Source organism: Rousettus aegyptiacus, unplaced genomic scaffold, assembly GCF_014176215.1.
Source record: "Rousettus aegyptiacus isolate mRouAeg1 unplaced genomic scaffold, mRouAeg1.p scaffold_m13_p_6, whole genome shotgun sequence".
NCBI lineage: Eukaryota > Metazoa > Chordata > Mammalia > Chiroptera > Pteropodidae > Rousettus > Rousettus aegyptiacus.
Genome location: NW_023416309.1, coordinates 82,849,048 through 82,864,807, shown reverse-complemented (window position 1 = coordinate 82,864,807; position 15,760 = coordinate 82,849,048). Strand labels below are relative to the sequence as shown.

Genomic DNA, 15,760 nt, shown 5'->3' with positions numbered 1-15,760 from the left:
ACCAATCTGAAATGGAGAACACATTATCTGAGATGAGCAGTATATTAAATGGAATAAACAAAGTGAATAAAGAAAAGGATCAAATGCCTTATCTAGAGGACAGGAAAGCCAATCAGGACACTCAATCAGAATGGCAAGAAAAAATATGCCAAGACTATAAAAATAATTTAAAGAGGATATGCAACACTATTAAGGCTTCAAATATTTATCTGATCAGCATAACAGAAGAAAATCAAGATGTTGAACAGCTGTTTGAAGAAATAATGGTGGAAAACTTCCCTAACCTGGTGAAGGAAATGGACATAAAACCCCAGGAAGCTTCAAAAATCCGGGAGGCCCACGCCAAGACACATCATAATTAAAATGTCAAAAGTTAAATACAAAGAAAGAATATTAAAAGCAGCAAGAGAAAAAGAAATAATTACTTATAAGGGAACATCCATAAGACTGGCAGTTGATTTCTCAAAAGCAACTATGCAAGACAGAAGGACAAAAAATATTCGACAGGAAGAAGACCCAGGATATATAACCAAGAATAATTTATCCAGCAAAGCTATCATTTAGACTTGAAGGACAAATAAAGAGCTTCCCAGACAAAAATAAGCTAAAGGAATTTATCACCACCAGGCCAGTATTACAGGGAATGTTGAAGGGACTTCTTTAAGAAGAAAAAAACATGTATCAAAAACAGGAATAAAGAATGGTAACAACTACACTGCTATCAATAAGTACCTTAAATGGAAAAGAATTAAGTGCTCCAGCCAAAAGGTAGAGTGACTGAAAGGATAAGAAAACAAGACCCCTACATATGAAAAGAAAGGGGATAGAAAAAGATATTGCTTTGATGGACCTATAAGGTATTTAAGTCAGATAGAGAAAGATAAACACTTATATGATTTCACTTACATGCAGAATTTAAGGAATAATAAGAACAAACTAATCAAAAACAAACTCACAAATATAGTGGACAATTTGGTGATGGACAGAGGGAAGGGAGGTTTGGGGGCTGGGAGAATGAGTTGAAAAGTTACAAAAGTACAAATTAGTAGTAATGGGTGGTCACGGGGATGAGGAGCGTGGCATAGGGAATGGAATTAGCATTAATAAATTGGCTAGGGGAAGGGTCAGGGTAGGGAGGAAGCAATTGTGGGAATCGTTTTATTAACTATACAGATGTCTAACCACTGTACTGTATACTCGACACTAATTAAATTCTTTTTAATAAAAATTAAAAATTAAAAAATAAAGAGAGGGGAAGGTGGAAAGGGAACAGATAATCTCTTTGGTGTGTCCCAACTCTTTAACTGTCTATGAGTCTAAGTTAAGAATGGGCATCAGATGTCTAAGCAAATTTTTAATCTACCACCCAGAACCCCTATTTCCCATTTGCATGATGGAGATGATGATGCCTAGTGTTCAGAGTTATTATGAGGATTAAATAAGCTAAGATATTTACTTTCTATCTTTTCTTCTTTTCTTTTTTCTTCCTGTAAAACATTGATTCTTGATCTTGTTTGGATCACTAGTTTGTATTAAAAATAAAGTGAAAGCTATAAACTGTCTCCTCAGGGGGAAAACAATGCACATGGTCACAGAGATGTACATAAAATATTTTCATACAATTTTAGGAAGGTTATGGAGCCCAGGGCTCATCCTCTCATTACTCACAGATGCTAGGCAAAGCCACCCTGGCCTAGAAAGTGTTAAACTCTCCTCCAGAAGACCACTACAGTGCCACAAAGAACAACCAACATTTCTTCTCCTAAAATAACATAATGACTGCCATTTTTCAATTTACAGGAAGGGGAAAATGACAGATAGGATTTGATCAATTTGAAGTTTTTCTCCCATCATTTTTTTTAAACCTTTGGCACCAATTTGTGCACTAGTGAGTTCTCACGGATGGCAAAATGAATGAATGAGCAGGAAATGGAAAACGAACAGAAAAAGATAGAGCTGTGATTTCACAAAATTACCTTATGCGTGCAGCAATGTCGAGGGCTGAGGAGACCTGCATACATAGAAAGCAACTGTAGCTTTGCTTTGCAAACATCCCTGTGGCCTGGTTCTGAAGGAGTGGGACCACGGCACCCGCTGCATGCAGGAAATGCATGTGCAACGTTCTCTGACTGCCCTTGAGCCCCCAGACACACGCCACTGTTGACATCTCCTTCATATCTGAGTAGAACGGCAATGATGCTTTCATTTAAAATAAATAAATAAATAAAACCCACCCCCTGAAAATGGCTGTGAGTGATGCCTGGGATGGGGAATTTAGACGTCTAGCCTCTTTAAAGCTGCTCTCTGTGCTGTGTCTATGAAGGAAGTGGTGCATTTAGCTAACTTATCACTATGATGGGCCATTTGTCCTTAGTGTGTGATTCAATCTTCACGGCTCCTTTTCGGAAGGAATTATGTCCAATTTAAAATAAGCCCATCAGAAAATGATTAGTGGGCACCAAAGAATAGCCAGCTCAACCCACCTTAGAGGAAGGAAGCTCAAGAAACCACTGGAAGACGACTTCCCAGTGCGAGTCAGGGGTCTCTGTCCGGACCCCTTCATTCCATGAGCATTTTCTATGTGTCCACTATGTAGCAGGCACTGTGCTGGGCACCGGGAGTTCATATATCTAGAAGACACAGCCTTGAGGGTGGAGGTGCTTAGAGCCTAGTCAGGCAGAGGTGGGCAACAGACACACACACAAGAACCTGAGCAGCAAGAGCAACAGTGAAGGTTCGGGAGGCACAGTGCGCTCATTGGAGAAGAGGGTCAATTGGCCAGGCTGAGGCCAACAGGTTTTGACTGAAGCCTTGAGAGATGGGTAGAAGTTGCATACCTGAGCAGAAGAGAGAACTGAGCAAAGGCTTGGAGGTAGAGGAGAACTTGGAATGGTCGGAGAAATCACTCTGAGGAGGTAAAATTAAGACAAGATCTGACTGAAGAGAAAGGAATGGTCACTTGAAGATCTGAGGAAATGGCATTCCAGGAAGACAGTACAGCAGGCCTGAAGCCCCTGTGGTGAGAAAAGCTTGTGCGTGAGAGGAGAGTGTCTGTTAACTGGGGTATAATGAGCGAGAGCGAGAAGGTAGGGGGTGGTGAAAGCTTTGAAGCAGCACGCTATGCTCAGGGAACTAACTCCAGGGATACAAACCAGCTAGAGCAAAAGTTTCTGCACAGTTGAGAAATGAATCTGTATGGGCCTGGGTCATGAAACACTTGTGTACCAAGCCAAGAAATATAGTATTTAAACAAGGTGAGAAAAGCCAACAGGGGCCAGGATGCAAGGGTGGGAAACTCAGTCTGCCGGCAGTGGTGGGATGGCAAGGGATACCTTTATGAGGCCATTACAAGGGTCCTAGGGAAAAAGACAGGACCCAGTGACCAATGGAATGTGAGGTCAGAGTGTGACATGGAAGCAGGGAGACTCCAGCACACAGCCTGGTTACTCTAACCAATCTGAGTACCTCACTTAGAAATTGGGACTTCCAGGGGGAGCTGTGGACCATTTTACCCATATGCATAGGCTTTGGCCAGGGCACTGTCTCCTGGATACTTCTCTTCCATCACCTACTGCTTCCTGGTCAACCATCCGGCCCAGGGCTCCAGGTTCCCTTCTCCAGACCTGACCCCTACCAGCCAGCCCCACCTTGAGGGGCCCTGAGGGCATCGTGCCAGCCCAGAGCCTCTAAGTCTTTTTAACAACTCTCCCTTTCAAGGGCCTCGCTCCACCTACTTCTGGGCAAATGGAACCCAGGGGAACAATCAGACAACAGAAGGTGCAGGCAACAGAAGTCTAAAGTGAAGTTGAAGTCGAGGGTACAAATCACACAGAGATGGTGGGCCATAGGTTTCTGGGCGAGTGAGGGAGAGAGGAGACTGCGGGTCATCCAGGATAACCACCTCTCAGCAAAGAACAGCGACTCAGAGCACACCTGGAGTTATGTATCTCCTCCAAGCCTCTGTTTCCTTGTTTATAGAATGGGGGTAATAATGGTACCTCCATCACAGTTCTTGTTCTAGGATCTAAATTAGATTATTTGTGGCGCATGGTAGGCACATAATATTTGCTTTAATATTAAAAAGAGAACAGTATCTCCCTACCGATGACTTAATGCGAGTGGATCCATTAGTCATTATCCCCCCAACTCCCAACTCCCATCAAGGAGCTAGCCCTTCATCATTACCCATTTGTATGAACAGCCCTCAAGTTTTATCATCACTTTGGCTTGGCGGCAAGAGCTCAACTGGGATGCAGAACCAAAAGCCCGGGCGAAGCGCAAGGCAGGGATGGGAGTGGCTTCACACCAGACCAGCAGCGGAAGGAAACTGGCCTGCCTCACCGATTGTGACATTCAACCACCTCTCTGGTGTTCGCTGGCCTGAGACATTTGGAGATAGAGGGGTGGTTGGCATCATAGGTTCCTCTTCTCCCTGAGCATCACCAGCCATGCCTCGATCAACAGTTGAATGTTTGCAGGGTTCTCTGAGGCCTTTACAGAAAAACCTACCACCTCTCAGACATCACTTCCGTTGCTGCTCTTGCCACCACATCCACAGTGATCCTGAGACTCTGCTCACCTTCCTTAGACAGAGTTCATCCCAAGGGACCAGAGACACCGAGGCTTAGGTGAACTGGTGACAGTGCTGCCACCTCCTGAGCTTCCCACGCTTTGAGAAAGGCAGAGAACTGCCACCTGCTCCCTCCACCCCATGCTCCAGCCTTCCAGCAGCACGCGGTAGCGGTGGCTTCCTTACCCAGGATGAGACTGACGTCCACCATTGCTATCAGCGGCATTTGAATCTCCCGCCGCTGGAGGGCACTGGAGAGCAGGGTGAGAGCCTGAGCGGAAACCTTTCGTTTAGCGGCTAGTCATGGTGCACCACCCCCTGGTGGCCGCCAGTGTGTTAGCAGTCACCAACTAGAAGGCCAAGGCACCCTGGCCACCCTCTGCGACCAGAGCCACAGAAAATAAGTGTTCCAAGAACGTTCCAAAACAAGCCAGAGGTACAGGACACCAGACCCAGGTCGAATTGCCATATAAAATATAGGACACCTATCTAAATTTGAATTTCAGGTATACAACAAATCATTATTTAATATAAGTATGTCCCATGCAATATTTGGGACATACTCATAGTAAAACTTATTGGCTGTGTATCCAACATTCAGATTTAATTGAGGCATCCTGTTTTTGTTATCATTGTTTGTTTCCTGTTTGTTTGTTTTGCTAAATTTGGCAAACTTAGGTCCAAGTAAAGGGTTTAGGAAATTCTGCCAGGTGTGGTTAAGAGAGACACTGACCACCCCCACCTCCACCCCCACCCAGGTTTCCAGGAATGGAAGCAAGCCTTGTGTGGTAAGCTTTTCGGAGTCTACCCAAAGCCCAGCCCAGGTGGACTAGTGAAGAAACCCTGAGATGTTCTGGCTCCAACATGCCACCTGGAAACACAGTGAAAGCTGAGACTTATATTTAACTATACTTTATTAGTTGGCTTGTCTTCCCACACCTGGGCCAGGAACCAAACCACATCTCCCAGTCTGCCGTGCCCATGGCCTGGTGCATCCAGAGAGGATCCTAGAAGTCACAGCCATCCACCCAGTCTCTGAGGTCCTTGCCCTGGCAGTGATGCCTCCAGGCCTCCCTGAGGAGGAAGGGTGGGGAAGAAGAGAGACCAAATCAGCAGCAACCTTCAGTTCCTGCTCAGACAAGGACGGGAAGGAGGTGTGGGCTCTCAAACAGAAGTTAGGTGAGGAAAGGGGCTACCATGGAAAAGAGAAAAAAGTAAACTGTATTAACTAGCAAAGAACCCCCTAGAAGAAGTAAAACAGGTAGAGAATGTCTCTTTAAAAAGTCATCTATGTCCTCCTTATTTTACCAATGGAGAAAAAGAGTAATTTGCTCAAGTTCACCAAGAAGTCAGTGGCAAAGACCTGGTGTCCTAGGGTCCAGAGCCCCAGTCCAATACTTTTTGCCTACATCATGCCGCTTCTGCTGACAGTAATGCCCCCTTAAAGTGTACAGCCTTTTACAGTTTTCAAAGCATGGTCACATCTGTCACTCATTTATCTGGCCCCAACAGCCCTATAAGATAGGTTGGGAAGATATTATGTTCCCTATTTTCTAAATGAAAAACTGAGACTGAGATGCAAAACTACTTGACCAAGGTCTACAGCTAGTAAATGACAGATCTGCACCCACACCCAATTCTCCTGGGTCTTTCGATTGCTGGTAACTACAGTTTATAGACTCTTTAGGGATTATTGCCTTGTCCCAGCGTCACACTGGCATCTTGAGAAAAGCAAGCAGGATCCTGGGATTCTGGGTCCCAGGGTCTCAAGTTCCCCAGGGTTCTAAACTTTGATATGTCAGATTCAATGACGGGGAGTACTGCTCTATCGATCAAGAGTGACCAACTAGCCTCTTTGTCTCTTCCATTAGACTCTGAGACCCTCGAGGGCAAAGACTTGGGTCTCAGCCATCTCTGAAGCTGTGGCCTCCGTCAAGGCCCATCTCGGACCTTTTTTCCAGTCACAGTCATTTTCACCTCCTCCTCTCCCTCACTGATCACATATTACCTGTCCCTAGTCCTCCTCCACAGCCCCTCACACCTAGCCCTTCTCCTGTCCATCCCCCATGCAACTGTCCTAGTCCAGACCCTGTATCTCTCACCTAGACTCCTGCGAAGGCTCCTGCATTAGTCCCCCCTGCACCGAGTCTCTCCCTAGACATTTCGTGCCTTCCAAATCACTTTACCGGCCTTCACCATCACATCTGTCCATGGTTCTGGTCGCACCAGCCACCTCAAGTATTTTACTTGCTGCACATTCTTCCCCTTGCTGGTCTCTCACTCGGAAATGTGTGCGAAAGGAGATTGGAGACTCTAAGTGACGCTCCCATCAGAAGAGACTGGGAAGCTTTGGGGCCACTGCCTCAGCAGTACTCATCCAGTTCCCTTGCCTGTCAGGAGGCGTCAAAGGCTATCTTGTGGGAAGGAGGCAGGAAAAGAGAAGGCCGACAGGGAGAAGCTTCGGAGGGCCCGCCCCGCTTCAGGCGCGGAATCTATTATCTGATCTGTTGTACATCATGGGCCTTTATAGAAAAGTTAGTTTAGACAAAGATGCCACTGTTCAAAAAACACGGTTTACAAGATCCAGATCTAGCGGACACACAGGCAGGCATCGCAACACAAGCAATGCTGGGAAGAGCGAGGCTTGGTTCTGTGACCTCCGGAGAATTGCTTATCCTCCATGAAACTCAGTGTGTTCTCTGTAAACACTTCCGTGGCGGTACTTCCGTGGTGGTAATCCCTACCACGGAAAGTCGTGCGGATGAGATGGCAAAGCCATGGGAAGGTGCCTGGGACGACACGGGCACTCGGAAAAGGTCAGTTCCCTGCTGCTGCCTGTCCACCGGTCCTGCCCACATCAGCTTGGGGGCTCCAGCGCAAGTTACTTACCAGCTGCTCAGACCCTGGGGCTCTTGAATTATCTTCATGGCACAGATAACAGTATCCTTGAGGTTAGGATTCAACAGGTCTGGGGTGGGAGGCAGAAAAACACGATGAGGGTGCAGGGGCGCTCTCTCTCTCTCTCTCTCTCTCTCTCTCTCTCTCTCTCACACACACACACACACACACACACACACACACACCCCAAACCTATCCCCTCCAGCCCTGTCTCTCAAGCCTTCTGGAAGCACAGGTATCACACTATCACTTTTGCCTCCTATCAGAAGCTAACCCCCCTCCATTCCTATAGCTCTCAGGACAGCCCCCCCAACCTGGGCCCCCAAATGAGATTCCTGGGGGACCCACCCTCATCACTTGCCCATCCAGCAGAACGTGGGGTAGGGGTTCCCATTCAGGGGTAAAGGCAAGAAGAACAAAAAGAAAAGAAAAAACCATAAAGACGCAAAGGCGGGTACAGCAGCCTACCCCTAGCCAGCCCCAGGCTCGGGCCCAGCCTACCGGAGCAGTACATCTGGCACTGGTTGGGGACATTTGGGGTGAAATTTTTGCACCACTTCCGGCTGCTGATCTGGAAGATGCCATTGTTGGTGCTCCCATCAGCTTCGTGGTCCACAGCAGCTGTGTTGAAGCCACTTGTGAAATAAGCAAGACAGATCCCTGCATAGGGTAGAGACATAGGCCTGTGGGTCACAAAGTCAAGGCCAACCCAGACCAGAGTGCCCACAGTAGGTCCTTCAAGCCTCAGCTCCTGCTTCAAGGTGATCAGGGTAGATGACCTCTCAACTACTTGACAAATGAATCCATTGAGACTCAGAGGGGCAAAGTGACTTACTCAAGGTCACATACAGCTATGAAACAGCGAGAGTCAAGCCTGGACCTCAGGCCTTCTGGCCACAGGCCAGCAATCTTCCCATTGCCTCACAATTCTACACATAGTGGGGCCCAAGAAATGTTTGCGGAATGAATGAGTAAGAGCTAAATCTTTCGAGGCAAGATTAGGAAGACATAGATGGGACCCGCAGAGGACTAGAACGAGAGAAAAAATACAGACGTGGCTGTTTTTGCAGCTTCCCAAAACTGCCACCAGCTCGAAAAGCTTGGTGTTACCGGTTTGCTCAGTTTACCCCAAACGTCAGTGCGAATGTCTGGTCCTCGTGCCAAGATTAAACTTGGGGTGCTAAACGATTCCGTTCCTTTGACTCCCAACTTTAGCAGTGGAGAAAATGAAGGGGCATTTCTGACCTGGCTGCCCGTTGTCTGCCTACTATGTATTTACCACAGTGCAGGATGTTCTCTACCCATCATCTCATATAATCCTTGTTTTACGAATGAGAACTGAGGCTCAGAAAGCTCCTGAGGAGGCCCCACGCCTTGAATAAGAAGGAGGGAGGGAGAGGTGGAGGGGGGAGAGGGGGGGAAGTGTGGTGGGAGGGGGGACAGGGCCAGCCAGGGAGAGGGGTTCTCACAGTCAGCCAGGGTGTAGCCTCGATATCCCTCCAGGCCGAAATCCTTGAGCACTCTGGCCAGCTCACAGCGACTGTAGACCTTGGCCTGGCTGGAGGCGAGCAGACAGCTGAGCAGAGAGGCCAAGGCCAGCAGTATGATCCCGGGTGGGCACGGCTGCCTTCTGGGAGCCCAGCTCCTGGCTTCCATGCAGGTGGCAGATGTGAAGCCCCACCACGCTGGCTCACAGCCGGGCTTTGGAATGGCAGGCAGCTCAACAGCCCTGGTCGTCCTCTCACAGAAGGCTACCCCTTAGAAGAAGAAGGGAAACAGGGCCAGGGGTCTGGGGAGAGGCTCCAACCCTGCCAACCAGCTCCCTTGCAGGCTTGATGAAGCATCAGCCACACCCCTGAGATTCAGAAGGAGGTTCCCTGAGGCCAGCCCCTCTCCCTTCCAACCCTGCTTGATACCACCGTGCCCCAGCAGCTGAGAGAATAGGATGAGGCATTACGGGGGGAGGGGAGGGGAAACATTTTGAGCGTCATACTATATGCCAGGCATTATTGAATTCTGAGGCCCAAAATTTCACAACTAAGAAGGGACAGAGACCAAAGTTTATGTGAATCCGAAGCCCCATTGGGGTATGGCCATGAGTGGTTGTTCCCAGAAAGAAGGGCCAAGTAATGTCATTGGTGTAAATCAATCCCTGAATCCAGTTGCCAAGGAAACTCTTGTTGAACTGAGCCTCTCCCCCCTGGGCAGAACTGAAAAACAAGTTCCCCAAGAACACTGCCACCTGCAGCTGCCCTTTCTCTGGCACACAGGCCGTCAGGGCGGTACTGAAATTGTCCTTCACGCCCACTGCCCCTTCTAAACCATCACCTTGCAAGAGCCCCTCCTCCCTTGAAACTCACCTGAGCTCGTTTGGTTTGCCCTCCCTGCCTCTCATCGCTGGCTCTGGAAGCCAGTCCCAATATCACGAAGGGCATTAGTACCTGGTTATGATCTCTGCCTCCATTCTGTCTCAGCCACTCACTCCCATGGCCTTGTCACCCCTGCATTCACCATCACCCCACATTCCCCCACCTCTGCGACCTTCAATTCCATTCTCTCCCTGACCACCACCTCTGACATGCCTTTCCATGTCTCTCATGACCCCACCCCACATGCCCTCCACCTTCATAAGGTCAAAAACAGTCACACAACCTCGAGAAGGGGTATTCCTGCAAACGTGTGGCCTCCACTCCCACTGAAGCTTCCAGCCATTGAGGGTGACAAGGTGAGTTAAGGGTGTGGCTTTGCAGTAAGACTTGAGGTTGAAGCCCACCTCTACACTTTCTGACATGTCTGACTTTGGACACTTCCCGAGCCTCATTTTCTTCATCAGTAAAATGAGGAAATCTATAAAACCTGCCTCACGAGATTGTTGAAAGAGCGAATGAGGAAAAAAGGCACAAGGAGAACTTAGCCCTTTGCACTAAAAATAGATCAATTGTTACTTCTATTATGAAATACTTATAACACCAGCACTAATGCTTGTCTTTGACTAGCTTCCTCTCTCTCATTGTCTTAGAAGGCTAGAGAAGGAGAGTCAAGAACCTCACTGTTGTCCTGGAGCCCCCTTCCCACCTCATCACTCCCAGAAGACCTGGCCACCTGCCTCGAAGAAAAAAAACACGGTGAGATTGACTTCCTCTTTCTGCCTTAAGTCCCTGTCCCCTTTACAAAATGCATCAGTAGCCCCATGTGCCCTCATCTTCACCCCACTACCCAGGGTGAAGATGAGGTGCTTCTACACTTATCAAAACCCATCTCCCCTCTGAGCTCTCAATTTCATTCTTTCCCGTCACTAAGCCTGTTTCACTGGCCATCTCTTCTCTCTTGGCATCATCAGCATCTTCTTTCTACCAGCTCCTTCTTCCTCCACGTGTATAAACCTGCTTAGATCTCCAGCTAATAAAATACTTTCTCTCGATTCTTGTCATTATCTATATTGACCTGTCTCTCTCCCTCTTTTCTCATCTAAACTTCTAGGGGGAAGATTACCACTTTCTCGCCTCCCATTTGTGTTTCGACCCAGTGGAATTTAGCTTCACCACCACCACTCGCCCGAAGCTGTTCTGCTCGGTCCAATGGACCTTGTCAGTTCTTGTCTTATGGGAGCTCTCAGCAGTATTTCACACTGCGGACCACTCCACCTTGCTGAAACTCTTGCCTCTCTTAGCTTCCATGATGCTCCCCTCTCCCAGATTCCCTCTTTCCTCTCAGGCTATTTCTTCTCATTCCCCTTTTGTGGACTCCACTTCTGCCCAGGTCCTGAATGCTGCTTTGCTTTCCAGGCATTTCTCCCTCATCCCTCTTCTCTTCCGCTTCGGGATGCCCTCCGGGCAGGCCTGCTGTTTACTCTACCCGCATACTGATGCTTTATATTACATACTCCCCGGGACCAGACCAGCAGACCCCATATCTCCACTTGGATATCCCAGCCAAAGTATGTCTAAAACAGAGCTAATGCTTCCACTAAAATCTACTCTTCCTTTTGTCTTCCTTTTCTTGGCCTAAAATATACTTGGTTTTAAACTCATAGTTTTATCCAAACTAGAAATCCTAATGTTATTCTTCGCTCCGTCTCTCCATCGCTACATCCCTCACCCCTTCCAGCCATCGCTCAATCCCAAAGTACTGTTGATCTCACTTTCCTCCCCAGAGCAGCGCCTCCCCCTTAATTCAGACCACCATCACAGAATGCTGATGGTCTCCTTGTATCCAGTCCTGACCCTTCTTCCAACTGTTTTATGCACATTTCCCAGAAAGAATTTTTCAAACAAAAAGCCCGTGACACCCTTCGATGGCTCCTTTCATCATTGCTCCTAAGCATGATCCACAAGGCCCCTCTTGACCCAGCCCTGCTGACCCCTCCCTCACTTACACTTTAAGTTCCAGTAATACCATTTGTACACTCACGATGATCCTCCAGCTAGGACAGAAACTCTCGGTTTTCCTTTACATGGGTACCTCTCATAATTCAAGGGTCTCATCAGAGTTGAGTTCTCCAGCAAGACTCTCCTAGCAGACCACTGCCCCCAACACTCGCAAAGCACCTGTGCTGCCCGCCCTTAATCACACTGGATGTAGTATACGTTAGTCTTTCCCACCACTTCCAAAGAACAGTGGTTGTCTTATTCATTTTCACGTCCTAAGAGTCCAGCAGAGTTGCTGGTATAGAGTGACTGTTCAGCTTCTTAAACTGAATTATACTGAAGTCATGACCACAAGAGCATCATAAGTGCTTCCCATCAAAGTGTGGGGAAAGAAATGGACGAAGACAATTAACCTCGCTGAGTTCTTTTTTCTTTTTCTTATTCTTGCTAAGTTCTTAAAACCTGGCAGACACTGCGTCAGGCCTTTTCTGAATGTTTTCTAACTTAATCTCATCTAATCTTCTCAACAATTCAAGGAGGATAGGATTAATATCCCCAATTTATAGGTGAAGAAACCAAGTTGACCGTTATACAGAGAGTCTTTTTTGATTATTATTTTTTTTTTTTTGTAATAAAGTGACTTAGAAGTCATTTTATCTTGAGCATTTCACAGCGGGTTTAGAGGTATAAGGAGTCAGGTCTGGTGATTCAGAGACTAGAGACCTGCCGGCATGTGCTTTTCTCTCTCTCTGAACTCATCACTCTCCTAGCCCAGAATGTACCCCCATCACAGACCACCACCTTGCTGTTTCCATGTCCCTTGCTGGCCAGACCAGCCCAGGGAAGGGGGCTCACTGACCAGCTGCAGAAAGAGAGGGAAGGGGGCTCACTGACCAGGTGTCGGTCCCACCAAAGCTGACACAGCAGTGACAGTGGCGGCAGCAGCAGTGACCCTAAACCCTGCTTCGGCTCAGGACACCCCCCATAATACTGCTGGGTCCCCAGGCACCCAGCTTTAAGAGAATGATAGGAGCGGGTAGGCTCCAAACTGATGTGGGGCCTTCTGGAACTCCCCACTTCTGTGATCTCATCTTCTAGAACCATCTCTCACCCACTAAGCTTTGACTCGCCCCTGAGTCCCTCAGTTTCAGGGCCTGGAGACATATTAGGAGTATCTAACCCCAACTCCTCTTGCCCAAGTCTACACACACACACACACACACACACACACACACACACACAATGTTTTGAAGATGACTCTTCTCTTCCCAACAGATCCTTCAGGCAGCTACCCAGCAATGGTGGCAAGTGCCCACTGCCTTCCCAGGCAGCCTACCTCACTGTCAAATATCTTTACCTGGCAGAAAGTTCTTCTTTAATGCTGAGCCACAAACCAGCCCCTTCCTCCATCTTGATGGTGACCATTCAGTGCGGACAAGCCTGGAACACAGGCGATGCGGTCAACCCTAAAGCTAGAGAGACAGAGAAGTAAACTGGAAGGGCGCGCGACACCCACACTGCTGCTCCACGCGGGGGTCCTGCTCGAAACCTACGTGGCACAGCATTAAAGTGTGGGCTTTGGGGTCCGGCTGACCTAGACATGAACACAGGCGCTGGTGACCACCAGCTGGGCGACCCAGAAAAAGTGACTTCACCTCTCAGTTTCCTCAATTCTCAAGTTGGACTAAGAATACCTGAAATGTCTGTATAGATGCTTAGTACTTAGTACTTAAAGTACAGTGCTGAGTACTACTCAGGGTGCTCAAGACACAGGGTCAATTACTACTCAGAGCAGAGCACAGCCATAAACGTGTGAAGCTGCACCGCGGCATTGGGCCCCACCACAGACGGACCAGGTTAGAATTGAGGATCGGTGCATCATCACATCAGGATTTTTCTTCCTTCCCTTTAAAAAAAAAATTATTGTGTCACAAACACTTAACGTGAGATCTACTCTCAATAAATTTTAAGTGTACAATGCAGTGTCATTGACTATAGGCACAGTGTTTGTTGTCCAACAGATCTCTAGAGCTTATTCGTCTTGCTCAACTAAAACTTTATACCCATTGATTAGTAACTCCCCGGCCTCTAGTTCCCTCTTCGAGTCTATAAACCACTATTTCCCTCTTTGAGTCTATGAACTCGACTATTTTAAATACCTCACATAAGTAGAATAAAGCCACATTTGTCCTATGACCAGCTTATTTCATTTAGCATAATGTCTTCGAGGTTCATCCATGTCATCGCAAATTGCAGAATTGCCTTCTTTTTTAAAGCTGAATAATATAAAATAGTGTGTGTAAAACACACAATTTCTTTTCAATCCATCTGTCAGTGGACACTTGGTTGTTTCCACATCTTGGCTATTGTGAATAATACTGCAATGAATGTAGGAGTGCTAATCTCTCTTCGAGATCCCGATTTCAATTGTTTGGCTAAATTTCCAGGAGTGAGATCTCTGGATCATATGGTTTGAGAAACCTCCACTCTGCTTTCCATAATAGCTGCACCATTTTGCATTCCCACCAGCAGTGTGCAAGGGTTCCAATTTCTCCACATCCTTGCCAATCCCCGTTGTCTTTTATATGTATGCCATCCTAACAGAAGTCAGACGATATCTCATTGTGGTTTTGACTTCCCCATTGATTAGTGACACTAAGCATTTTTTTTTTCATATACCTGTTAGTCATTTGCATGTTTTCTTTGGAAACATGTCTATTCAGCATCAGTAGTTCTTAAAAGCTCCCCCCAATGACTACACCGTGTAGCCAGGCTTGAGCCTTTATTCAGGAAAAAAAGCTCTGTACCCGAGTTAGATAAACCTTAGTTCAAATGTCTTGCTCTTTTCTCAACTGGCTGTTTAGTCTTGACAAGTTAACCTCTGTTTCTACAATATAAAATGGAGTCGTGACCCTGTGGAACCATGGTACTTCATTTCCCCCAGCCTCATTTTGCTCCTCTATAAAGTGGAAATAATCCTCCCTCACTGTCTCAATGCATGAAGATGCTTACCACTTACATCAGTATATCTTAGCTATTTTTATTGTCTGGCCCTCGGCGATGATTCTGTCTGTTTGAGTTTAGAGGGTTTTACCACATCAGCCTTATTTTACCATTGTATTGCTTCTTTTTATTGAGTAATCTTTCATTTTATTTTATTTTATTGCATGTTTCATTTTTCCCTCCTAACTTTCACTTTTAAATGGTGAATAAGAAACAGCAGCTCAAAAGAAACAGTTATGAGGGCAGACGCAGCCCCCGCTGGGGATTGGCAGGCCTTTATTCCTCTGCTGAGCTCTGCACGATTCTTTTCTGTTTCCCCAAGGTGAGCTCGGATCCTTTACCACATCTTAGCGGAGATCTTACACCGCTCCCTTCAGGTTTAAGAGCTCCAGCAGCATCTCTTGCATTCATGGTCCTCAGTCCTGGCAGCATTTTAGAAAAATAAATAAATAAATACTAATGCCTGGCCAATTATATCAAAATCTCTGGGGGTGGGACCCAGGTATCACTATTTTTTATTTTTTTTGGATGCTTCCAGATGATTTCAAAGTGCTACCAGGGCTGAGAACCACTGTTCTACCCAAACTATTGGTAGTTTCCTAAATGTGTGACAATGTTTTGCATCCATGTCTTATAAGCTATTATACATGTCAAACATACCCTTTTTGCTCCAACTCCCTGGCTAGGTTCTAGTCTCCTTGGACTGAGTTAGGAATCCCCTACTTCCTTTCACAGCATCGAGTGCTAATTTGTGATCTCATCACCTACCACATTATATCACATTATATCAGCATCTTCTTTATCGCTCCCACCAAGAACAAGATCAAAAAATAGTGTGTAAAGAAATGAAGAAATGAATGAGAATCACCTAGTCAGTTGCTTCAGAAGAACCTTACCCCAGAGGACTCCACCAGGAGAGCAC

The 15,760-nt window shown here is 46.9% G+C and overlaps 1 protein-coding gene across 1 annotated transcript; it reads right to left on the bottom strand.

The window, feature by feature from the left end:
- Nucleotides 1-5,577: 5,577 nt before the first annotated feature.
- Nucleotides 5,578-9,189, bottom strand: SPACA3 (sperm acrosome associated 3). The gene is made up of 4 exons (XM_016152549.2): nucleotides 8,938-9,189; nucleotides 7,970-8,128; nucleotides 7,460-7,538; nucleotides 5,578-5,644 (listed from the first exon to the last, which is right to left on the bottom strand). Exons 1-4 carry the CDS (start codon nucleotides 9,122-9,124, stop codon nucleotides 5,578-5,580), a joined length of 492 nt encoding a protein of 163 aa, XP_016008035.2. The 5' UTR covers nucleotides 9,125-9,189.
- Nucleotides 9,190-15,760: the final 6,571 nt, after the last annotated feature.